Source organism: Balaenoptera musculus, chromosome 1 (genome assembly GCF_009873245.2).
Source record: "Balaenoptera musculus isolate JJ_BM4_2016_0621 chromosome 1, mBalMus1.pri.v3, whole genome shotgun sequence".
NCBI lineage: Eukaryota > Metazoa > Chordata > Mammalia > Artiodactyla > Balaenopteridae > Balaenoptera > Balaenoptera musculus.
In genome coordinates, this window is record NC_045785.1 from 1,087,619 (window position 1) to 1,110,603 (window position 22,985).

Genomic DNA, 22,985 nt, shown 5'->3' on the forward strand with positions numbered 1-22,985 from the left:
GGTCCCCGAGGTGGCAGAACTCCCGCCCCCAGCAAAGAGTTGGGGGAGCCAAGTGTCGTTCCTCCGTGGGGCAGGTCTTCCGTCCAGGCCGTGCTCCTTGGCCAGCGGCGCAGGCCTCACTGGGTGGGCGCTCCCACCTGCTCCCCAGCCGCGTCGTCCAGCGCTGTTGGACCAGAGGGCGTGTGGGTACCAGCCGCCCTCAGCCCTGCAGAGCGCCCAGGGCAGCGGGCGTCCCGGCCTCAGGCCCCAAGGCCAGAGGGGACGCCTCTGCGCTGCGAGAACACAGACCAACCCGGCGCAGGGAGGCGGGTGCTTACTGCTCTCCTGCGGCTGCCAGCGCGCAGCCCGCACAGCTGAGCTTCGCGTGTGCGCGGCCCTGAGCAGGTGCGTGTGCCCCCTGGGCGGTGCAGGGAGGCCCCACATCCTGGTGACCCGGGGAGCCCTGGACAGAGCCTGCCTCCGCGCAGGTGGCGGGTCTCAGGGCAGCGCGGCGCCCGTATGGGCGGGTGGAGCCCTGTCACCCGCACGTCCCACGGGGGCTCGCGGATGCAGTCGTGGACCTGAGCAGGGAGGTGCTCTGGGTGGCCGGTTGCTCCCGCCGGGCAGCGCCTGGGTGGCGCTCACTCCTCCCACGTGCTCCACGCTGGGCCCAGCCCGGGCAGCCCCGCTGCGCTGTGTTCAGGCGGCATCTCCCTCAGCCCTGCCCGCGTGTCTGTGTTCGAGGCCGTGAGTCTGAGCCTTCCTCTCCGAGCCCCAGGCCCTTTGGGGCTGGTCCTGCCCTTGCTGCTGGGCTTCCCTTGCTCTGTCCCGTGCAGGTTAGCTCTGGGCGGCTCTGTGCCCTGCTGGCCCCCGGCCCTGCATTGCGGTTAGTGGGATCCGCCTTTCTGTACTGCCAGGGTCGCCCCAGAGCTGGGAACACGGAGGATGGGATGCCCCAGCGCTCTGTGTGTGCAGACGTCACGCTGTGCGCTCAGGCCTCAGCCCGGTGCCACAAGCTGCATCTGGAATGTTCTTTCTCCTTTCTTTCCTGCCTCGTGTACGTTGTCGCTTTGTTTTAAGATGTCCAAGGTGTAGGGCATAAGAAACGGAGCGTAGCGCGGCAGGGCAGGCCCATGGCGTGGGGACTGCCAGCATCCGGGGGCTCCTGAGGTCCCCAGATGTGCAGGCCAGGGCCCAGCGTCCAGGCCCTCGTGCTGCCGGACCCTGGGGCTCTCAGTGCAGCGCTGGGGGTGGGGACTCGGAAACCCAGGGTGAGCTTCGTCTTCGATGGCCCAAAGCCCTCCTTCCGCCCCTTCCCCACCTCTGGGCCTCAGCACAGGGTGCAGGCTGCTCTGCTCCGCGGCGGGTCCAGGGCCTGCTGCCTGCAGGGAGGAGCCCCCAGGTTTGCTTGGCTGGGCTGGCCTGCAGGGCCTTTGGGGCTCAGGCACTGAGTATGGCCCTTGGGAGCACGAGGTGGGGGACGCTGGAAGCCCCCCCCGGTCTGCCTGCTGCCGTTGCGCTGGTCTCTGGCGGTGGCCACAGTCCCAGCAGCCGTCCAGACCCCACTCCACCCATATCCCGCGGACCCCACGGTTTGGTGCCTTTGACTTGGCTGACACTCGTGGCCTGGCCGGACATGAAAGTCACGGGAGTGACAGCACTCCCAAATTGTACCCCCAAATCCTTGCAGACGTACACAGGTCCCTGGGTGACGCACAGACCCCACAGCGGGGAGCGCCCTACGGGCAGACGCGTGTCCTGTCCTCCGTGGTGACGGCACCCTGTGGCGGCGGGGTGTCTCCTGGGACCCACGTCTTGGCGCTGTCCCCACAGGCCTCTCCGTCAGGCAGCACACCCCCCTGCCCTGGGGCGTGTGCACGGGGCACGTGCTCCCACCCGGGTCCTTGAGTGTGGGGACGTGGCCACGGGCTCCCAGCCCCGCTGCTGGGGAGCGTCCTGGGCTTCGAGGCGCCCAGCGGGGTCAGGAGCCAGGGGCCACAGGCTCACCTCCTCGCACAGGGGGGACGTGCGGCCATCGCCGCGCACAGCTCTGTCCCCGACCGCCTGCTGTCGCCGGCCCGTCCTTCCCAGGGCTTTGAGGAGGCCACACTCCCTCGGGGCCCTGGCAGCCCCGCGCCCGCCCAGCCTCGGTCCACAAGCTTCTCTTCCGCTGCTTCCTCACTTTCGTAACCGGTTGGCTGAGCTTCACGGCAGGCGCGCCGGGGTCGGGAGTCTCACGGGCTGCTCGGCTTCCCGAGTTGCCTCCCTGCGTCCTGGGTGGACCAGGGCTCGGGGTGAGGCGGGGGCAGGAGGCTCCGGCCCTTCTCCCAAGTGGGAAGCCGCCCCTGCCGCGCGGAGCACTGACACCCGCCACGAGGCTCCCTGAGGTTTCTCGGAATCGGAGGAGCCGGCGGGGCCGCTGTGGCTTGTCTCCCTTGAGAACTGGGCTCAGACAGGAAACCCCACCCTTGTGGGTGTCGCCCGGTCTAGGCATCACCGCGACTCCTTTCCCCTGAAAAGCAGCACCAAGTGGGCCTCTCTTTCCGGAGTGAGTGTTTTCAGGTCTGAGCAGACGGTCCCCGCTGTCTGTGGGACCCCCGCGCCGTCTCTTGGGGCTGGGTGGGCAGGCTGTTGGGACAGCTGCCCCGTGCGGGGACCGAGGCCAGAGCCTCGCCGTCCAGTCCCACAGGTCTGGGGCCCGGGGGCTACACGGTGCCTGGAGCAGAGTTAGGGAGCCTGGCTGCGGGGTCGGGGGCGGCCCCCTGCGCACACACCCGCGCGCGCTGGCTCCTTCTCCCTGGGGGGCCTGGCCCAGCCTGCCCCTTGTCTCTTGAGTTCTGTGGTGATGGCCCTGCTGACCCTCGGGCCAGTTCTGGGGTTCAGTATTTTCTCCAAGTGCCCCCTGGGGCGGAAGGAGCCCCTCCCCCCCATCCCACCCACCCCTCCTGAGGTCAGGCCCGGGGGTCATGGGCACTGTCCCCCAGCCCCTCGCCCTCAGTGGCCTGCTGGACACGCCCAGGCTCCGGCCGGGGGTGGGAGGCACCGTCCTTTCTCCAAAGACTGTTCTGTTTTCTTGGGGAGGGACCCTGTGTCCTCAGGACTCCGGTGCCGGCAGATTGGGGGGCAGTTTGACACCAGCCCAGGAGGCCACTTGGACCACAGCGTCCAGCAGACACAACGCGCGGCTGCTGGGCCCGGGGTCGCTGTCCCAAGCTTCCTTCCCTGACAGCAAGACTTGGGAAAGTCGAGGGGGCTTCCTTGTCAAGCTGAACACACTCAGTTCATTTTGGGAATGTTCCTTCAGGCGGGGAGGGGGCACGGCCCAGGGCTGCCCTGCCAGCCCCACCGTGCAGCTGCCCCAGGCCCACAGGGAGTTTCCGAAGTTAGTTCCATGTGGTGAAATCCAGAACTCTGGGGGTGCTGCGTGGCACCCCTGGAAAGTTCCAGGTGGCGCCGACAGGGCCCTACCCTCGGCCAGCGAGCCTGCCCGCCGGGCTGCCTCTTCCAGACCGGCCGTGGCCCGAGGGTAGGAGCAGGGGTCCCTCCTGCTGTCTTGCACCAGTGCCCGGTGGGCGTGGGTGCAGCACTGCTGTGGGGCCGGGCCTGCCCTGGGTGACGAGTCGGGCAGGGTGTACGCGTCCCTGGACACGCCTCGTGCTCCGCTGCGTCTGAGGCCGGGCCCCGGGGGACCCCTCACAACCTGCCAACGGGAACTTCTGTGTTGCTCACAGGTCTCCGAGCCCCCGGCCTCCGTAAGAAAAGCAGACGACGCCCCCTCCCAGCACCCCACGTCCTCTGAGAAGGACAAGCAGTGTGGCTGGCTGCGGACTCTGGCCGGCTCCTCCAGCAAGGTGCTGTGCGGTGCGGTGCGGGGCGGGGCGGGCGTGCGGGGCGGGCGTGCGGGGCGGCCCGGGGCCCGGCCTCTGACGGCGCCTTTCTCCCGACAGAGCCTGGGCTGCATCCACCCTCGCCAGCGCCTCTCTGCCTTCCGACCCTGGTCCCCTGCGGTTTCTGCGAGTGACAAAGAGCTCTCCCCACACCTCCCAGCCCTGATTCGAGACAGGTGAGTACCCGCCAGCTGTGATGGGCATGTCCGCGTCCCAGCTCAGCCTGACCCTGCTGCGGGGCCCCGAACCAGCCGGGGAAGCAGGTTCCCGCTTTAATCATCACTGAGCTCGACGGGCATGTGGTCTGGAGGCTGTGTGTCAGATCCCCAGCCCTCCAGTCGAGGCAGTTGCAGAAGTGCTGGTTCTTTGATGGCATGGGGGGTGGGCGGGGGGGAAGCTAGGATTTTCAGTGGCGTCTGGAGTTGGCCGTGCGCTCTGCGTTGGGTGTGGCCGGTCGCCGTGTTGCAGCTCCCCCAGGGCCCCGGGCTGTAGTGTCCGCGTCCTCACGCGGTCCATGGGAGCCGGGGCCGCGATGGGGGGTGGTGTGTAGCGGGGGTGCGGAGGCGTGCAGGGGCGCAGGGGTACAGGGGCGGGGCAAGGGGGTGCGGGGGGGCAGATGCCGAGGGCCCGACGCCCGCCGCACCCCTGCAGCTTTTACTCCTACAAGAGTTTTGAGACGGGCGTGGCCCCCAACGTGGCCCTAGCACCGCCAGCCCAGCACAAGGTGGTGAGCAGCCCGCCCTGCGCCACGGTCGTCTCCCGGGCCCCCGAGCCCGTCACCAGCTGCGTCCAGCCTCGGAAGCGGAAGCTGACGGTGGACACCCCTGGAGCCCCGGAGACGCCGGCACCCGGGCCTGCCCCAGAGGAGGACAAGGACTCGGAGGCCGAGGTGGAGGTGGAGGGAAGAGAGGAGTGTGAGTGCGGCCCGCAAACCTGCCCTCGGTGCGGGGGGGGCGCCCGCCCGGCCCTTCCTGGGGGCGGACGCCCTGCTAACCCGCGCCTCCGTCTGTCTGCCCCTGCAGTCACCTCCTCCCTGTCCTCGCTCTCCTCCCCGTCCTTTACCTCATCCGGCTCCGCCAAGGACCTGAGCTCCCCAGGCCTGCTTGCCCTGCCTGCGGCCCCCGGCGCCCCCGATGCTGCGGCCCCCGCCGACGCCCCGAGCAGCGGGCTGGAGGTGGAGCTGGAGCACCTGCGGCAGGCCCTGGAGGGCGGCCTGGACACCAAGGAAGCCAAAGAGAAGTTCCTGCACGAGGTGGTGAAGATGCGTGTGAAGCAGGAGGAGAAGCTGAGCGCCGCGCTGCAGGCCAAGCGCAGCCTCCACCAGGTGGGGCGGGCGGGGGCCGGCGGGGGCACGAGTGTGCGGGGAAGGAGCGGGCGCTGCCCCGCCGGCCCCTCGCGCACCGGTTCCGGGCGACTCCACCCGGGACTGCTTCCTTTCCCGGGGGGGGCTAGAGACCCTGCGGTTGTGCCGTCGGCCCCCTGGTCGCCTTGTGCGCCACCTTGCCGAGGGCGGGTCTGTCACCCCAGGGCTCAGCTGCATTCACACCTCGGCCAGCGTCTGACACGTGGCCCCAGCGCAGCACAGCCCTGCCAGCCCCGAGAGCCCCATTTCAACCACTCTCTCGGAAACCCGCACCGGTTTCCTGGTTCTGGTTGGAGGTGTGGCTCCCCACGTGCATATCCGTGAGCGTGTTGGGGGCCGGGGGTGAGACCCCGAAAAGGGCCGCCGCCTCTCCATCCGGCCGCATAGGGTCCCCGGGGCCCCCAGATGGCGCGATGCCTGGGTGAGCCCCCTCCCCCGGCCCCAGGGGCTCCCCTCGGGCTGTGCGCAGTGGGCACAGGAGGGCCGGGGCCGGGGAGGCCTGGCGTGAGGGCGCCCCTGAGCCGGCGCCCTCGCCCCAGGAGCTGGAGTTCCTGCGCGTGGCCAAGAAGGAGAAGCTGCGGGAGGCCACGGAGGCCAAGCGCAGCCTCCGGAAGGAGATCGAGCGGCTCCGGGCCGAGAATGAGAAGAAGATGAAGGAGGCCAACGAGGCGCGGCTCCGCCTGAAGCGGGAGCTGGAGCAGGCGCGGCAGGCGCGCGTGTGCGACAAGGGCTGCGAGGCCGGCCGCCTGCGGGCCAAGTACTCGGCCCAGGTACGTGGGCCGCCGGGAGGGCGGGTGCACCGTCGGCGTCTCAGGGTCCCTCCCCTCCTCGCGGGGCCGCCCTGGGCGTGGGGAGCCTGCAGGCCGGCCCGGCCCTGCTGGGCTTTGGGGTTCTCCTTCCACGGGGGTGTCCTGGCCCCAGGCTCTCCTCACCTCCTGTCCTGGGGGGAGGGCTGCACCCACACCCTCACGCACCGTTAAAAGTCTCAGCCTGTCCCAGTTGGCCGCCCTGCCTGGCCTGGGGTCGGGAGACGGGGTCCACGTAGCCCCTGCTCCGGCCTCACTGCCGCCTCGGGGGCCCGGGCCGGGCCCAGGAGGCTGAGAGGCGCGAGGCCGCCGCGCTCGGGGCTCGGGTAGTTCCCCCACTCAGGGTCTCCGCGGGCAGGGTTGTTGCCGCCCGGGAAGCTCCCCCAGGCCCTGCCGGCCTCACCAGCCCGGGTCCAGTGGGCGGCGGGTGTGGCGAGCCTGTGATGGGCCGGAGGGTCAGGCCGGGGCCAGGGCGGCGGCCAGGTGGGGAGCGGGCCCGGCTGACGCGGGGCGTCCCCTTCCAGATCGAGGACCTGCAGGTGAAGCTGCAGCACGCGGAGGCCGATCGCGAGCAGCTGCGGGCTGACCTCCTGCGGGAGCGGGAGGCCCGGGAGCACCTGGAGAAGGTGGTGAAGGGGCTGCAGGAGCAGCTGTGGCCGCGGCCCCGCTCTGAGGCCACGGGCGGCGAGAGCACGGCCGAGCTGGAGCCCTAGCCGGACCCACTGCCTGCTGTGCGGGGCGGACGCCGCAGGGCGGGCAGCGGGGCTGGGGGCTCCGTGCCGGCGGGGCTGCTCCCCACCCCCACCCCCGCCCCCCCAGCCCCGGTCCATATAGCACAACGTCTTACTGTGCCTAGAACCAAGCAAGTGTTTGGAACCACATACTTTTGGAATCCACTGCAAAATTTTCTACTGGCCAAGGTCAAGCGAGCAAGCCGGTCCCCAACTGCAGCCGGAGCCGAGGCCAGCTCGGTAGCTGCAGCTGGCCCTCCGCTTGCCGGATCGTTCTAACATTTACACTTTTGTGATAAGCTATTTAAAACCCATGAGGAGACTTGATATTCAAAGAAATCAACATGTTTTTTAATGACTAACTTTTAAAAGCCCGACCCGCAAGGGAGCCAGGGTGGCAGCCGCCCTGCCCCTCGAAGCCATCGCAGCTCGTCCGCGCCCGCGGCCGCGTGACAACACAAAGGGTTTTTCTCCAGAGTCTATTTTTTCAGCCATAAGGACCCCCGTCTCCTGTGCTGCCACCGGGAAGGGCACGGAGAGCACCGCGCAGGCACGATGAGCTGGAACACTGCCGCCTTACCCGCCCGCCTTCCACAGGTGTGTCCGCAGGTGTGCTTGGAGGCTACGGGAGACGGGTCCGCGCTGGCTGGGCACACGCGCCCTCGACCAGGCAACCCTCTCAATTCGGCAAGCGTTGCTCCTTCTGTTTGGGGACTGAGGCTGCAGCATTGGAACAAAACACAGCATTATTTCACTTTTTCTTTTTGTTTGTTTGTTCATTTAAACGTATATTTAGAACTGCACTTTGTCAAAAATCTTCCCTTCTCTTTTTATTCCCCAGTTAACTGAGGTTTTTACTTTCAAATACTGCAAACCGATTTATAGAGCATTCACATCCTAAGTGCTCAAGTGTTTAGAAACCCCTCTGGTGCTTGGTTGAACAAGGGAATCACACGAAAACGAAAATGCAAAAACTGAACTTCGGGGGGTAGTTCTGTGCCTTCCAGCATCTTGTACAGCAAACCCTGACTTGTCTTTTTACCCCCAAAATATGTCTTCAGTAGCTATTGAATCTGCCACTATCACAATGAGTTACTTGCATTTATTCCAAATAATCTCGTTTACTCTCAACTGTATGCGAATTGTATAAGGTTTCTTATGCCCAAGCTTGAAAAATGATTTCCCAGTAGACGAGGTGGCTGCCCGTCCTAAAATCATGGTATTTATTTACATGGAGAGATCTTACCAGAACCCTCTGCCCGACTCCGTTCCAGCACCCCGGCAGCTGCGAGCGTGGCCGGGGGTGGTGCCGCGACCGCCGAGTGGAGCGGAGACCGGGTGACGGCATCGTCGGGGGGGTTTTGCCCTTGGTTTACTGGGTGGGGGCCGGGTGCTGCCGGCCCCCCTTCTAAAGTGCAATGCAAAAGGGACATCGTGTATATGCAGCGTTTGTTTGGTTGTTGTTGTTGTTTTTTGTTTTTTTGTTCTTTTTTAAATTTTTTTGCTTCTGTTTTTCTTTGCAGTTATTAAATCTGTATGCATGGAATTTAAAACCTCTGCCATACGTATATCCACCGATGGGCATTATTACCGTGTCGTGTAGAGGGTCGGTTGTGTCACGCAACACTCAGAATGCTGTGTTTAGCTTTGTTTTTCCAGAGTTGTGTTTTTGCGGTCATTTCTTCAAGGGAAAGTAAATGATTTAGTTGGAGCAAAGCGTTAAGCGTGTCAGTGTGCTTCTGTGCGGCTGTGCTCTGTTGCCAAGTCTGAAAATCCGTAGTGAGATCGCAGGGCCCCCGGGACCCGCCCGAGGCCACCTGCTTTGCTCCGTTTACTTTCTGAGTTTTTAGGCTCCAGAGGGAGATACGTTTTTCCAAGTTGCGAGTGGGGGCCGCTGCGCCTCCTCGCCCGCGCTCTGTCCCCTCCGGTCACCCGCACGTCTCGGCCATCGGGTCTACGCCGCCACTGTCCGGCTTGGTCCCCAGCTGTCGGGAAGAGCTGGAGGTGGGGCGGTGGACTCAGGCCCGCCCCGAGGTCCCTTGGCCTGCCAGCGCCGGTGGCGGCCCCTGGGCGAGGCCGGCCATGGGGCTGTCCACCCTTGTCCTCGTCCCCGTCCTCGGGGGCAGGGTCCCCGGGCTCCTGCCGTGCAGCTGCAGTTGCGTTTCTTTTCTGAAGAGGCACTCTCCCGTAGGCTGTTGACTCTCCCCCTGTGTAATACCCATTATCGAAATGATCGTGTATTCAGTTTAATCACTCATTATTTCTATGCTGAAAGAAGACTTTTAACGAAGGGAAAAAACAACAGCAATAACATTCATATCTATGGAGCAGCTAACTCACATAATATCCTGCTTTTCGTACAGAACTCGCCGATGTACAAAGCGACCATGTAAATATTTTTTCCTCTGATACTCGTGTATCATACGTGTACGTGGTGGGTCCTTTGCCGGGACTCTCTTCTTACCTGGTAGCTGTCTTGTTTTCTGGGTTATTTCTAACTGAGGCAGAACATGCCCACCGGCTCGAGCCGGTTTTCTGGGCGACACCGCCTGCCGCGCCCACCAGGCTGGGGGAGGCCGTCTTGTTCTTGCTTTAAGTCAGGAGTCACAAACGACACTTTTTTTTTCAATTAAGGAAAAAAACCACAGCTCCACCCTCGTACCCGCCTGGAGCGTCTGCATCGCCGTCCCCTTCTCTCCTTTGCTGCTGCTAATGACAATATGATGACTTACTCACTATTCGAAAACTATTTTTATGTAATTAATGTATGCTTTCTTGTTTATAAATGCCTGATTTAAAAAGAAAAAAAGAGCTTGGCATATTTCTCTATTTCTCTGTGTACCCGTTAGTCCTTTGGCGCCCCTCCCCAAACAGATGACATCGTAAGGTACTCGCTCGCCTGGCCACCCCAGAGCCCCTCCTCTCCAGCACTCCTTGCCCCTCCTCCAGCCACCATCTAGGCCTGAGCCCGGGAAGGGGCGCCTGTCTTCTGGTCGGTCAGACCCTGGGGCCTTTCAGTCTCCACTGACCCCAAGTGGACACGGGGCACACGCGGGCAGGTCCCAGCTGGGGCGCCCTCCATCCCTCTCCCTCAAGGTCACGCCAAGCTGCGGCTCCTCCTTGTACTGTGGACGTCGGCTGGGGGCCCTTCCTGGCCTGTCCCCCATGGGGCCTGGAGACCTGTCCCCCGGGGGTAGATGGCCAGCTCCCTGCAGAGTTGCCCCACGTCTTTAACGGGGAGGGGGCCAGGTGGCATCAGAACCGCAGACCCCAATGTGCTGCCCTGAAGGATGAGCAGAGGGCCACCCCCCGCCTGCCCGACTACCTGGGGGCTTCCCCAGGACCCCCTCGCCCCAGCCCCGCCCCGCCCCAGCCCCGCCCCTGGTTCTGGGCCCCAGGGTGCCACCTCACTAGGCTTCCTTTTGCCGTCTAGGTCCGGCCTCCCAGCCCAGGCCGTGGGGCCTCACAGGTCACCTGGAGAAAACACACCCCAGCCTGGGAGGGCTCCCGGGTTTCTACTCCTCTCCCCAGCCTTGGGAAGCCCCCCAGACCTGGGCCCAGAAGTGCTCCCCTGGAGCCCCCGGGGAGGGGTGCACGATGGCCTGTAGTGTGGAAGCAGAAGCCCACTCCACCCAGGCCAGGCTGGGGCGGGGGACAGCAGGGCCCAGGAGAAAGCTGCCCCAAGGTCCAGGGTCATGGGGTGCCACCTAGGGTCGGGGACAGGTCAGGGGAAGGGAGGCAGGCTGGGCCCTAAGCTGCAGCCCCACCCCCTTCCCGCCCGTGCATTGGACCCGAGAGCAGTGCCTGGGGCCCTGGGCCCAGTGGTGTGGGCGACAGACCCACCTGAATGGGGCACAGCCAAGGCCCCGATACCCTCTGTTCCCCCCTGGTGCAGGTGTCACCTGGGCCTGACTACTGTCCCTCTCAGGAGTGGCCTTCCACTGAGCTGTAGGGCCATCAGTCAGAATCTGAGGGCCCCCTTCCCCCGGCAGGGCTGGACCCTGGGGCACTGCCCTGCAAGAGATGAGGCAGGCATGGCCCCCAGGGAGCGCTTCTGGCCCACGTACCCAGAGGGGGGAGGAGAGCGAGGAGAGCGGGAGAAAGGCCGGTGGCCGGACGCTGTGGCCATGTTACTGGGCCGTGCGGTCCCTCGTCCACCTGACCGCTGCCTCTGCCTGGACATCCAGGGTGCTGCGCAGCACTATCCTCTGGGGTCTCCTGAGTGGCCAGCCGTCCGCTGCGGCCCGTCGGGGGTACTGCAGGCATGGACACCAGTTGAGGGCAGCTGAGGCCCTGCCACTCCCAACGCTGGACACGCACGCCTTCCTCACGACCTCCACTGAGCCCAGCAGGGTTGGGTGGTGTGACTGGGGGTGATGTCCCGTGTCCAGATCTGCCGCCCCTGCACGGCACCGTCTCCACTGCGTGGGTGCCACGTGCTCCGCAGTCTGCGCTTGTCCTCAGAGCTGACGCGAGGCCTCGGTCTGGGCTCCGCCTGGCGACGGCCTCTCCTCACCCTTCCCCAGAGCACCTCTGGCCGCCAGCGCCCAGCCCCTCGGCCCCCGGCTCCACCCTGGCTCCCCGCTCGGGCGGTCCACGTAACACCCATGGTTCTGACGGCCAGGGAAATGGGGGGGTGGGGGAGGTGTTCCCGAGGGAGACTGGGGGCCCTCTGGGGCTGGGGGAGTCCACGGGCTGGGGGAGTCCACGGCCAGCGTGGTGCTCAGCCCATCGGGGGTCTGGAGCTGGGCCGGTGGCAGCTCCCGGGGGCTCCGGGCTCTGCCGTCTTCCTGCGCTGCCCTGGGCTTCCCTCTGGGTTCACCTCTGGGTTCACCTCTGCGTGTAACCTGATGGCATTCAAGGGCTCTGGGCACCCCCAGCCCAGAGAAGACAAGATGGGAGCCGTCTGAGCTCAGAACCCCCTTCCCGAGCCCATGCTGAAGGGGTCAGGGCACCCCGAGGGCTCAGGGAGAGGAGATCAGACCCTCGGGGAGGGAGGGACCCCTCCTCGGGAATTCCTGGCAGCCCCCTGCCCCACCCCTCACCTCTGGGTCCCCAGGCTCGGGACCGTCACACCAGCAAGGGCCGCTGTAGGGACCCAAGGGGCCATCCCCCAGCCTGGCCTTTGCCCAGGGCCCTGGGCTGGAGCAAGTGTCCCTGCACCGGCAGCTCTCGGCAGGCCCACCCCCCACGTTGGAGCCAGTTCCCAAGTCCCCCCGAGGCCTGGGGTGAAGCGAGCCCAGGGCGGGGTGCTCCTGAGAACCCCCTCGCCTCCCCAGCTTCTGTCCCTGCCCCGTGGCTCCCACCCCCGGCTTTCACTTCTGCTCCGTCACTGGCAGCTGGGGGCCCCGCCCCGGCCCCCTCGGCTCTCAGCTGTGCCTGCCTGTGTCTTGGGGTCGGTCCCCACCCCTCTAGTCTGCCGGCCCCAGAGCCACAGTCTGGCCCCCCCAGCCCCTACCCAGTGTCCTGTGGTCAAAGGGGGCAACCGCAGGCCGAGCGCCGGGCCCTTATCCGGGGAGGCGGATGCCAGGCGCGCCCTCGTGGAAAGAGGAAGCCGCCTGCCCTTTAAGCAACAGCTGGCACAGCCTGTCCTCCCTTCCCCGAGCCCCTGGCCCTCGGTGTGGCCCCCAGCTTCCACCCCACCCACACCTCCAGCAGAGCCCAGCTGTGGGCCCCAGACCCCAGCCCCCAGCCTGCCCCTGCCCCCTCGTCTCTGCCTGTCCTGTCGCAGGGTCACGCCTCCTTGCTGGCCAGAAGAGAATGGTCGGAGGGCTCCACGAGCGGGTCTAAGTCAGATTAGGGCGGTTCACGAGATCCCTGAGGCCTCCTTCCCACACTGTGCTCACCAGGCCGCCGGGCAGCTGGTGGTCCACCGGGGCTGGCCAGGAGCCCTGGCCGCACTCTGGGTGACCTGGGTAATCCCCCCTCTCCCCGCAGGGAGGTGGAATCCCCTAGGGAACAGGGAGGCTGGCCCGGCCCCCAGGACAGTCTGTGCCCTCAGGAAAGGGTGGGGCTGTCAGCAGGATGTGAAACCAGGGCCTCGGAAGGGACCCTGGACCCCTCCCCACAGAAACCCACTGCGCTCTGGGTGGCAGCAGCCCTGCAGCCTCCTGTCTGCCCACCCACTGATGGGCAACCCTGGGAGGGACGCGGGGACAGAACTCTGGGGATCTGGGTGCCTGCCGGCCCCTGCCCCCAAGGACTGAGGACGTGCTCCTGCAGGCAGGCCTCACACACAGGGCCATCTGTGCCCAGGCCTGTGCCAGGGGCCAGGGCCGCCGGGGCTCCTAGCCCCGGAGCAGGTGGCCACACAGCAGGGGGGTGGGCAGGCAGGTGGAGCCAGCCCGACCTGGCTTGTCGTGGAGCGTCCTGTGCCAGGCAGGTGTCCGGCCGGGCTGGGGTCGGGCCTTCCTGCTCTGCGCCTGGCCTGGCAGCCCCTGCAGGCAGGAAGCTCGGCCCAAGCTCTCTCCCAGGTCACTCCTGCTGCCATGGAGGCCTGTTCCGGAAACCTCCAGGGACAGGGCACCTTGTGTGGAAGGGAGCCTGAGGTCGCCTTCTCTGCAAGGCCCCCATCAGAGCATTCATGTCCAAGGCCACCTGAGTCCAGCAAACCCAAGCAGAGAGGGGAGGCAGGTACCTGGCAGCGCCCCGTCACCGGTGCCCCCTGCAGCCCCAGAGAGGCAGGTGGCATCGGGTCCCCCCTGCACCCAGGCAGGCCGTGGGCGCAGCTGTGCGGTCTGCAACCTGGCGTGTAGGGAAAGCCCTGGCAGCGCGTGCTTAGTGTCGGGGTGCCCGCCCTCCCCCTCCTCTGCCCCTCAGGTTTCCTCCCCCCACACATACCCCTCCCCCACGCTCAGAACCCTCTGGTCCCTCCACCGAGTCAGGAGAAGAAGGTGCCAGGCGCCCTGCAAGCTGGGCATCAAGTGTGCACAGACTTGCATCAGGGCCCACCCCACAGGCCCTCCTGGGCTCCATCCTCTGCGGCCCTGGGGTCCCCAGGCCCACAACGAGGGTGCGGGTGGGGGCCTGCCTGGAAGGAAGGCCTGCATCCTGAAACCCTCCAAAATCAAACCTCCCTGTTCTGGCCAGGCGGGTGGGGTGGGGCCAGCTGGTGACCCTGGCCGGGCCTGGTGCACGGCCAGGCCAGGCGGGCTGGGTCAGGCATCCAGGGCTGTGTCCACAGTGCCCTCCGTGGGGCTCCCAGCCAGAGCGGCTGGCAGTGGGACCACCGGGACAGATGCTCACCTGTGAGCACGAGAAAGCGTCAGACACGGGGCAGGAGCAGAGAAGAAGACCCCCCACCCTGCCCAGTGAGCACGACGCAGGGCCCAGGAGCTCCGCTGGAGAAGAGGAAGGGGCTGATCCACCAGGGATGGGGTCAGTGACCCAGGTCTTCAGGCCCAGGACGGCTGCGGCATCTCGTCTGGGGCAGGTGTCTCCTGGCCTTGGGGGGCAGGCTCTGCTCGGGCGAGCGGCTGCGGGGCTGGGGCCGGGAGGAGAGCACCAGTGCGCCCGCTCTACACGCCCGGGGCCGGACTCGTGGAGGTGCCACCGAGAGGCCCAAGTGACCCAGTGCTGGGGCTGGCGCCGGGTGGGTAGCAGAGCCCGGGCGGCCAGGCCAGGTCGTCCTGTTTCCTTCCCCTCTCCTCTGTCTGCGTACACCTGGGGTTCCGTCGGGCGCCAGAGGGCTGCAGGAGCCGGGCAGGATGGCGAATTCCCATGGGTCCAAACCCCCACCCTGCTCTGCCCTCGGTGGGGCCTTGACCTGGGGGACGTGTGGCCCACACCCCAACTTCCTGTTTCTAAGAAAAACAGTCCCAGAAAAGGCTCTGGTGGTTTGTGGAGGAGGCTCCCTGCCAAGGCCGGGCCGGGGAAGGGTGGTGTTATGTCCAGAGGGCTGCAGCCAGCGCGGCCAGGCAGGTGTCGCTGGCCCCGTCACTGGGGGCGTCTGCCGTTCCCCACAACTGCTTCCCCGGCGGGAAGGCAAGCGGCTGCTCCAACACGACCGGTGCTGGGAGGCCCAGCTGGTCGGGGCTCCTCCGCCCAGTGCGGTCTCCCTGCTGGCACCCCTGCCAGGACACGGGCCTCGCCCCCGCCTTCCTGCGCCCCAGTGCCTGAGGCTGGCGGTGGGCCGGGCGCCCGGGCCTTCCCCCAGCCTCGGTTTACGCGGCACCCGCGAGACCGCGTCTCGGCCAGACGCCAGGGTGGCCCCCGGCCCTGGAGGTACCACCCCGCCTCGTCGGAGGCAGACTAGGCTCCTCCCCTTGCCCCGCCCACCCCTGGGGGAAGGGCGGGGGCGGAGAAGCCCCTGGAGAATTATAATGCTGGTTCCCAACATTCCAAATTCCTGCTCCTTCCGGCTTGGCCGGAAGCCGGGCGGGGAGTGGGGGGGGCGGTGGCAGGCGGGCTGGGTGCGGAGGCCTCTGGCAGGCCCTTTTGGGGTAAACCTAAGCCCCTTTGCCGCCTGCCTTGCACGCAGCTCCGGGTTCCCGGTCCGGAGTCTAGGGCTGCGGGTCGGGGGCCACGCCCTGCTGGGCCAAGGCCGCGCAGCACCTCAAGAGGCCTCTCCCGAGTCACGCGGGTCTCGGACGCCCAGCAAACGTGCCGATGGGGGTGCAGAGCGCGAACCCGAGATGCACCCCCAGCACAGGGTGTCCGTGTGGGGCCCGGCACCTAGTGAGTCAGGCAGGGAGTGGGTGTCTCCGCCGGAGTGAGTCATCCGGAGGGTGTGCGCCCCTCGTGGGCGGTGCTAGGAGCCTGGGGGGCGGGCTGCGGGGACAGGGGCGGTGGGCTACGCCCTCCCCAGGAAGGCCCCGCTCCAGTCGGGACAGGGCAGATCCCCCCACTTCCTTCCCCGGAGCTGCCTCCTGAGATCCAGCGAGGCTGGAGAGGGGAGGATGCTGCGCCCCATCTCCGCGGCCGAGGGGGGCTTCCCCGGCAGAGCGGGGGCGGCGGGAACGCGGGCGGCCGGGGTCCGGAAGGGCCGCGCGGCTGCCGCGCCCCCGCCCCGTGGCCTCAGTTTCCGATTACGCGTCTACAGAAACCCCGACGCGGCCCCCGGGCCCCGCTGCCCGGTTTCACTTCCCCTCCCCCTGCCCGGCGGGGGGCGCGAGGCTCCGTCCGCCTCCGATTCCGACGGGGGTGGGCACGGCGGCGCTTCCGGCCGTGGGGCGGGGTCGGAGATGGGGTTATGACGGGGCGGCCCGCCCCCGCCCAGGCCCCTCCTTTCCACGCCTGCGTCGGGCGCGGGGGTGGGGCCGCGCGTTCCCCCGCCGCCGCGAGATCGACCCCCCCACCCACCCACCGCGAGGGGCGGGATCAGGTTCAGGACCGGGGTGGGGGCGGAGCGGATCGGGGTGGGGGCGGAGCGGGCCGGGGCAACCCACACCCCGCAGCCCGGGCACTCGGGCCCGGGGCCTGGGGGTGGCGCGCGCTCGGGAAGGAGGGAGCGGGCGGCAGGAAGTGCCCCCTCCCCTCCCGCCCTGCGCGCTGGGGAGAGGCGCGATGGGGGGAGACAGAGGGGTACCCTGTGGGGGGAGGGGCCTTGGGGGCACGTTGGGCTGGAGCCCCCGCGCCCTCGCTCCGGGGTAAGGTAGGGGCTCCCCACGCGCTCCGAGCGTCTCCCCTGCGGGGGCGGGCGGGCGCTGACGTGTCCACGCATCCGAGCGCCGCGCGGCCTAGGGGGGCCGGGGTGTCGGCGCGACCCCCGGCGGCAGAGGCGGGAACTGCACCTCCCGGCCGAGCGGTGGGAGGGGCTTGCTCCGGGGTCCGCATCCGAACCCGCCCTCCCCAGGAGGTTTCTGCTCAGCCTGCTTGGGTGCCCTTTTCTCTGGGGGGACTGCCTGCCTTTTATGCCAGGTCCGAAGGAAAACGGATCCTTGAAGACCCCTCGAACTTTGGGCAGCGCGTTCCCACCGGTGTGGAAAAGCATCCCTGTGCCCAGAACCCTGCCCGGGCTCCCTAGAGGCCTTGGGCCCCGTCCCTCCCCACTGCCCCCCATGCAGGCGCAGAGTTGATCCTAGTCCCCTAGAACTGCTGGGGGGATAAGCACCTCCTCTGGACGGGGGTGGGGGGGTGGGGGTGGGGAAGCCCCAGGGCACCCCAGCCCCCAGGGTGGGAGGTGGGATGCGCCTTGAAGGATGTGATCAGAGAAGGCCTCGCATGACCTGCTCCCCCTGTAGAAATGCTCTCCCCTGCCCCTCTCTCCGTCCCTGTCTTCTCTAGGCCTGGCCTCCTCTGTCCCCAGGCCTCACTGTCATCAGGATGGTAATCCCCTCGTCTACACACCCTTCCTCTCCCTGGCACTGTCCGGTACTTGGGGCCCCCTCCCCAGGCCCTGCCTTGCCTCTGGGTCCTCCCTCCCCCCACCCCCTGCCCCAGCTCACAGCAGGTCTGGGCTGCTCGCTGGCCAGCAGGTTCTTTCCAGATCGGGGCCTTTGTGGTGCTCCAGGTGCACCCCCAGCCCTGACCCGGGCATCTGCCTGAAGCCTCCCCTTCATCTCTGCTCCACCTTTGCCCTCTTTTCTAGTGGGGTCCTCGAGAGGGGCTCACCAAGGATTAGCCCACAGGATGAGAAACCCCTGGAGGGCCAGCCCGGCCTCGATCTGGTGCAGAGGCCCCCGTGGCTGACGCGGCCAGGCTGGCATCTGTGCTGCGTGGAGGGCCAAGGGGTGTTGAGGGCTCGGGGAGGGGGGGGCGGGGGGTGGACAGCACTCCTCCCGGGCCCCTCCCCAGGTGGTCCCACCCACTGGGCTCTGGAGCCGCATCTGTGGGAGGGACCTGTCCTGGTTCCTGTTGCTGGGTGTGCAGGGGGCAGGGCCGGGGGCGACTGACTGGCAGTGCTCTGAACCCCTGTGGACGGGAGGGTTACCAGGAGGACGGGTGTCCGTGTTTGGGGGAGCGATCCCGCTCAGGGGCCGTGTGGGGCGGGAGGGCTGGCCTGCCGGCTGAGACCGCACATCTGGTGTCCCCATGACAGACCTATTTATAGTCTCCATCAGAGAACGTCCCCGGCCGTGGCAGTGGGGCGCCCGCCCGCGCCTCGAGACCCAGGGCCTCGCGCCAAGAGGAGCCCGGGCTGGGGCAGCTGCGGCCAGTGTGGGTCACCGCCTGGCTCGCTTGCCCCCGGGCCGCCCCCAGGCTTGCTGAGGGCCCGAGGCGGTCCCGGGCCTGAGGAGAGGGGCCCGCGGCAGCCGCTCCCCACCTGCCTCCCAAGGTCCCCTGTGCCCGCCCCAGCCCGGCTCTTCCATCAGAGAGGCCCCGGGCTGGCCCTCAGTGGCTGTCCCTGCCCTGAAGGGAGGGGGCAAGAAGGGGGGGGGGGCGCCACGGGCAGCTGTCTGTGTCCCCCAGTGGTGTCGCTGAAACAGGCTTGGAGACCCTCGCCGACTCCGCCAGGACCGAGGGCTCCCAGGGCACCTCGGGCCAGCAGCGAGCTCACCGAGCGGGCCAGGCTGCCCCGGAGCCAGGCTGGCGGGCTGGCCCCCCTGCGCCCTCCGGGAAGCCCTCCCTGAGGGTGGCGGGGGGGTTGCTCTGCACAGCTGGCCTCGCCACCCGACTGGCACCGAGACCAGGCGGCCTGCCCGGGCTGCGGAGAAGGGAGGCCTCCGCCGGGGGCATCCTGGGCGACCCGCCGGCCAGCGGGAGGGGAGGCTGGGAGGTCTGGTACCAGGCCGCCGCTGGGTGCTCTGAGGGGCTGTGCCTGCCAAGGCCCTGCTGGGAAGTGGGCTGGGCAGAGGGCAGGTGCCCCCACCTCTCCCATCTCTTCCCGTCTCTGTGTGTGTCCCTCGTCTCTGGCTCCAGACTCCAGTCGAGGAACGAAGGTGTCCTCTGTTCCTGGCGGGGCTTGGCTAGGACTCAGGCGCGTGATTGTCACTCGGTAAATGTCCCTTCCGTGAGTGGACCATCCGGAGCCAATCCCCAGCCCCAGAAGTCAGAGGCAGGAGGAGGGTCCACCGGGGACGTCGAGGCCCAGGGAAGAAAGGAGCCCCCTCCCTGAGACTGCTGGAGCCCGTGTAGCCTCCTGGGGTGTAAGGCATGTGGGGGACAGCCTCAAGGCAGCCCTCCATCAGCCTCTGTCCGCCTGCCTGCCCCATCCCGGTGTGGAGGAGGGTGGCTTGGAGGCCCCACCTGGCCCACTGGTGCTGCTTTCCTGGGAGACTCCCAAGAGGCCTGCCTGCCTCTGAGGAGAAGACCCCGGGCGGGGGGGCTCTCCAGGCCAGAGGCAGACGCATAGCCGCCCCCGAGAGGCAGGCCCGCCAGAGCCCCCGCCTGCCTGGGGGCACTGTCTCCGGGTAGGGCCCTGCCTGTGGCCGCCTTGCGGCTCTGGCCTTTCGTGGTCCAGGCTGGGTGCTGCCCCTCTCAGGACCCCGCTCTTGCCGCCGAGCTCCTCCTCCAGCTGGTGTAATGGCCGGGCCAGCCTCTCTGGCTTCCGCTGACCCTCCCTCTTTTTTTTTTTTTTTTTTTTTTGAGAATTCAGATTTTCTACAGATTTGTCTGTGGGACACAGTGTGAGGACTGGGGGGTCCTAACGGGCTGGGGTGGTGCCTCTGGTGTCTGAATCCCCCCGCACCCCGCCACCTTCAGCAGAAGTCCGGGCGGGTCCCTGGGGCCGCGCCCGCCCCCCACCCAGCACTCCTGGCAGAGGGTGGGCACGAGGGGAGGAGCAGGGGACAGCGCCTTTCACCTGGGACCGGTCCTGTCCCTACCCCACCTCCCAGGTTCCAAGCAGCCCCTGCCCTCGGGCTTCGGAAGGTAGGAGGTTTCGTGGGCCCTGTGTTTGCAGAGGCTGCCAACTTGAACAGCCAGCTTCGCTCCAAGTCTGCGGGGACACCCACGATGGGCAGCCCCCGCCCCGCGTCCCGGGAGGCCCGCGTTGTCCTTGTGGGGCGGCGACCTTGAACTTGCTGCCCTGGGTTTGGGGACTGAAAACTGTGATGCTGATTTGGAATTCAGCCCCAGAAGATGCCTCCTGACCCGGGCGTGTGGGAAACACAGCAGCTGCTTCTGTTTCCAGCATTTTTGTTTTTTAAATTGAAACATCATTTTCATTGTTTTTCTTTTGACAGAAGTGTGGTTTTATCTTGATGCGAAGAAGGAGCTGCAGAGCGACTTGCCGAGTCTTGGGGTGGAGCCGGTGGATGACGGGGCCTGGAGGAAGCTGTCTTAGGGGATTTTCAAGGGCATGGGGTCCTGGCCAGGGCTCTACCCACGGGGTTCACGCAGCCCTGTGTGGACACCGCCCCCTGCAGCTCACCTGCCACACCCTCCGGAGGGGGCGCCGTCCTGCACCCCCTCCGTCTGCCTCCACGCACTTTGGGTGGGGTAGAGCCCCCAGGAGCCCAGGCATGATGCAGGAGTCAGGGGTTCCCGAGGACGGGCCCCTTCTGGGAACTCACTGCTGGGACACCCGCAGCTTGTCCTCTCCTGACAGACATTCAGAGGCGGAGGCCCTGCTGGACCAGGCTGGCAGCATCTGTGGCTCCTTGAGCTCGTCGAAGCAGAAGGAGGCTGACAGATGCGGCTTGCTCCAGGCTTCCCAGCTGCCAGCCCACGTCTCAGGCTCAGAACTGCATCAACTCCCTCATCGTGGAGGTCCTGGAAGCCCCTTTCCCTCACTGGCTGTCATTCCTCTCTGTTCCTGATGCCGAAGCGGGCCCTTGGCGGGGCTCACCGCCCAGCCGCTCCACCTGCTCTGGGAGCCGGGACAGAGCAGAGGGGAGGATCGCCTGGGACCGGGGCTCAGCTCCCCTGGTCCTGCAGGGGAATCAGCTCCACCCCGGCCGCCCCATCTGCTGACTGTGTATTGAGGCAGGTGTATTGAGGGAAAATTGGGTGGGAAACTTACTAAGAGAAAAGCAGGAAGGGTGAAGGGTTCTTGGGCTTTGGATTGGTTTTGATCATCAGTCTCTTCTTGCCTTTCACGTTAGAACATAATTATTCCACATAGACCTACATCCTAAAGACAAATGGACCTCTGCTCCCTCCATGCCTCATTACATCCATCCCCATCCATCCACCCACCATCCCTCTATCCATCCCTCTGTTTATTCATACTTCCATCCGTCCACCCACCCACCCACCATCCGTCCGTCCGTCCGTCTGCCCTTCCACCCATCCTTCCAGCTGTTCCCCCACCAGCCACCCCGGCCTGCACACCTCCTCTGCCTGTTTGTCTCCAGTGCCTCCACACTGCCCGGCTTGGAGTAGCGGCTGCACCGACTGGGTGCTCCGCGTTCACCCGTTCCTTGCAAATACCCGCTGGGTGCCTTGTGTAGGCCACACGCTGCACCAGGTGCCGAGCTGTGCTGGTGTACAGAACTGAAGAAAGGCCCACCCTTTGGGAGATTGGTCTGTGAAACGCACGGCGTCCTAGCCCGTGACACGTGCAGAAGACGAAAGAGGAAGCGGGGAGCGTGGAGGCCGTGTCGCTGGAGCTGGGGTGGGGAAGGCCTTGTGAGGTGAAGAGCAAGTGCAAAGGCCCTGAGGCAGAAGCGTGCCCAGCTTGGCTGAAGGACGCAGGGAGCAGGGGGGCAGTAGGGGCAGCGAGCCGTGGGGTCACCTTCTGGTGGAGGAGAGACGTCAGGGGCAGGGCGAGTGCTGGGTGTGGTGAGATGGGGTCAGCTGGGGATGCACCTTGAAGACCTGCAGGATTGCTGGGGTTGAGGTGGGGGCGTGGACCACAGAGCAAGACAGAGCAAAGGCGGACGCGGAGGATTCGGGCCTTAACGACAGAAGACTGCGTAGTTGTCAGCCGAGCAGGAGGAGCGGGTGTGGGGCACATCAGGTCTACGGTGCCCTGGACGCCCGAGGGGCTGCCGTGCCACCGCCGCTGAAGCCAGGGGAGACCAGGAGCCAGCGAGCTTCCCGGGAGGTGGGGGGCGGCCCAAGCCCCGGGCCCCAGGGCTGAGAGTCAAGGGGATGGGGGGCCTTGCCAGGGCCACGTCTGGTGTCTGGAGCCCCTTGGGGCAGGTGGCCCTGCTCTGAGCACTGAAATGGGGGTGGGGTGCTCATTGGTGAGGGGAAGGGTGCAGATGGCAAGCATAGGAGGGAAATGGGTGCGGGATGAGGGGCGTGGGGTCAGCAGGGCAATTCGGATGGGAAGCAGCAGCTCCATCCTCGTGGCTGGGGGCTCGGGCCCATCCACTCGGGCCCAGGGGTGACTGTGCTGGTGAGGGAGGGGCTGAGGGCTCTGGGTGTCCCCTCCCCCTTCCTCACGCTCCGTGAGGGCAGCAGGTGGTCAGGGAGAGGATGAGGAGGAGGTCGTGGGCTTCGAGGCAGGGGGTGAGCCCAGCCCCGTGCAGATGCAGGGAGATCTGGGGGCCCCGGGCGGAGGCTTTGGATCCGGGGTCTGGAGTGTGGTTGAACCCCGAGTAGGGGGTTGGCAGGTGCGGGCCCCTCCACCGGCTCCTCCACGTGACTGCACGTCTGGCCGCCCCCAGGCCTCCCGGTGTGTCCCCTGCTCTATCCCCCGAGCCCCAGACCTGGCTGATTGGCTGGGGGTGCATTTCAGAGGCAGCTGTAAAATCTGACAAGCGGTCCCTGCAGACACGGCCTCTGGTTTCTGGAAAACCAATCACCTGCCTACGGCCTCTTGATTTCTCGTTTGGGAGCCGTCCTGACCTCCAGGCTGCCAGCGGGGCCCCTGAGCCACCCTCCAAGGCAGGGACGGCGGGGAGGCAGGCGCTGGCTGGCCGGGCTCTGGGCAGTGCTGGGCCGAGAGGTCAGCTGGGCCGGCTTTGCTGCAGGGCTTTGTGGCCGGGGGACTGGGACCGCCAGGCCTGGGCTCACCCCGGGGAGAGCGTGGATGTTGCAGACGTGCCAGCCGAGAAGGGCACCAGCCACCACCGGCCGCCCCTCCTTGGGACGCCCAGATGAGCCTCCACATGTGTCCGGGGGTCGGGGGAGGGGTCCCTCGGAAGTCGGTGTTGCGCGTTCTATTAAAGCCAGTGGTGGGTGCCTCGGGCAGCCCCCTAGCTCGTGGCTGCAGGGCCGAACCCTGCGCCGAGACCTGAAGGTGTTTGAAGGCAGTGGGCAGCGTGTGGCCCAGGAACGGAGGGGTGGTCATGTCACGGATCACGACGACACCCCCCCCCTGCGAGAGGCGGGCACTTGGACCAGGCTCCCGCCGCCCTCAGATCCTCCGCACCCCCTGACCCCCACCCAGGGACCCCGCCTTGGTACCCTGCCCGGGGCTCCAGGCCCTTCTCCTCCTGGGGAGCTG

At 66.9% G+C, this 22,985-nt stretch overlaps 1 protein-coding gene across 1 annotated transcript in view; it reads left to right on the forward strand.

Moving 5' to 3' along the window:
- SKI (SKI proto-oncogene) overlaps positions 1 to 9,270 on the forward strand; it is a 62,173-nt gene extending 52,903 nt beyond the window's left edge. Inside the window, exons 4-9 of the mRNA XM_036869891.1 lie at positions 3,711 to 3,830; positions 3,927 to 4,042; positions 4,518 to 4,780; positions 4,889 to 5,190; positions 5,769 to 5,999; positions 6,560 to 9,270. Coding sequence (XP_036725786.1) covers positions 3,711 to 3,830; positions 3,927 to 4,042; positions 4,518 to 4,780; positions 4,889 to 5,190; positions 5,769 to 5,999; positions 6,560 to 6,748 — 1,221 coding nt within the window. The 3' untranslated portion in view covers positions 6,749 to 9,270. The remainder of the gene's footprint in view (positions 1 to 3,710; positions 3,831 to 3,926; positions 4,043 to 4,517; positions 4,781 to 4,888; positions 5,191 to 5,768; positions 6,000 to 6,559) is intronic.
- Positions 9,271 to 22,985: the final 13,715 nt, after the last annotated feature.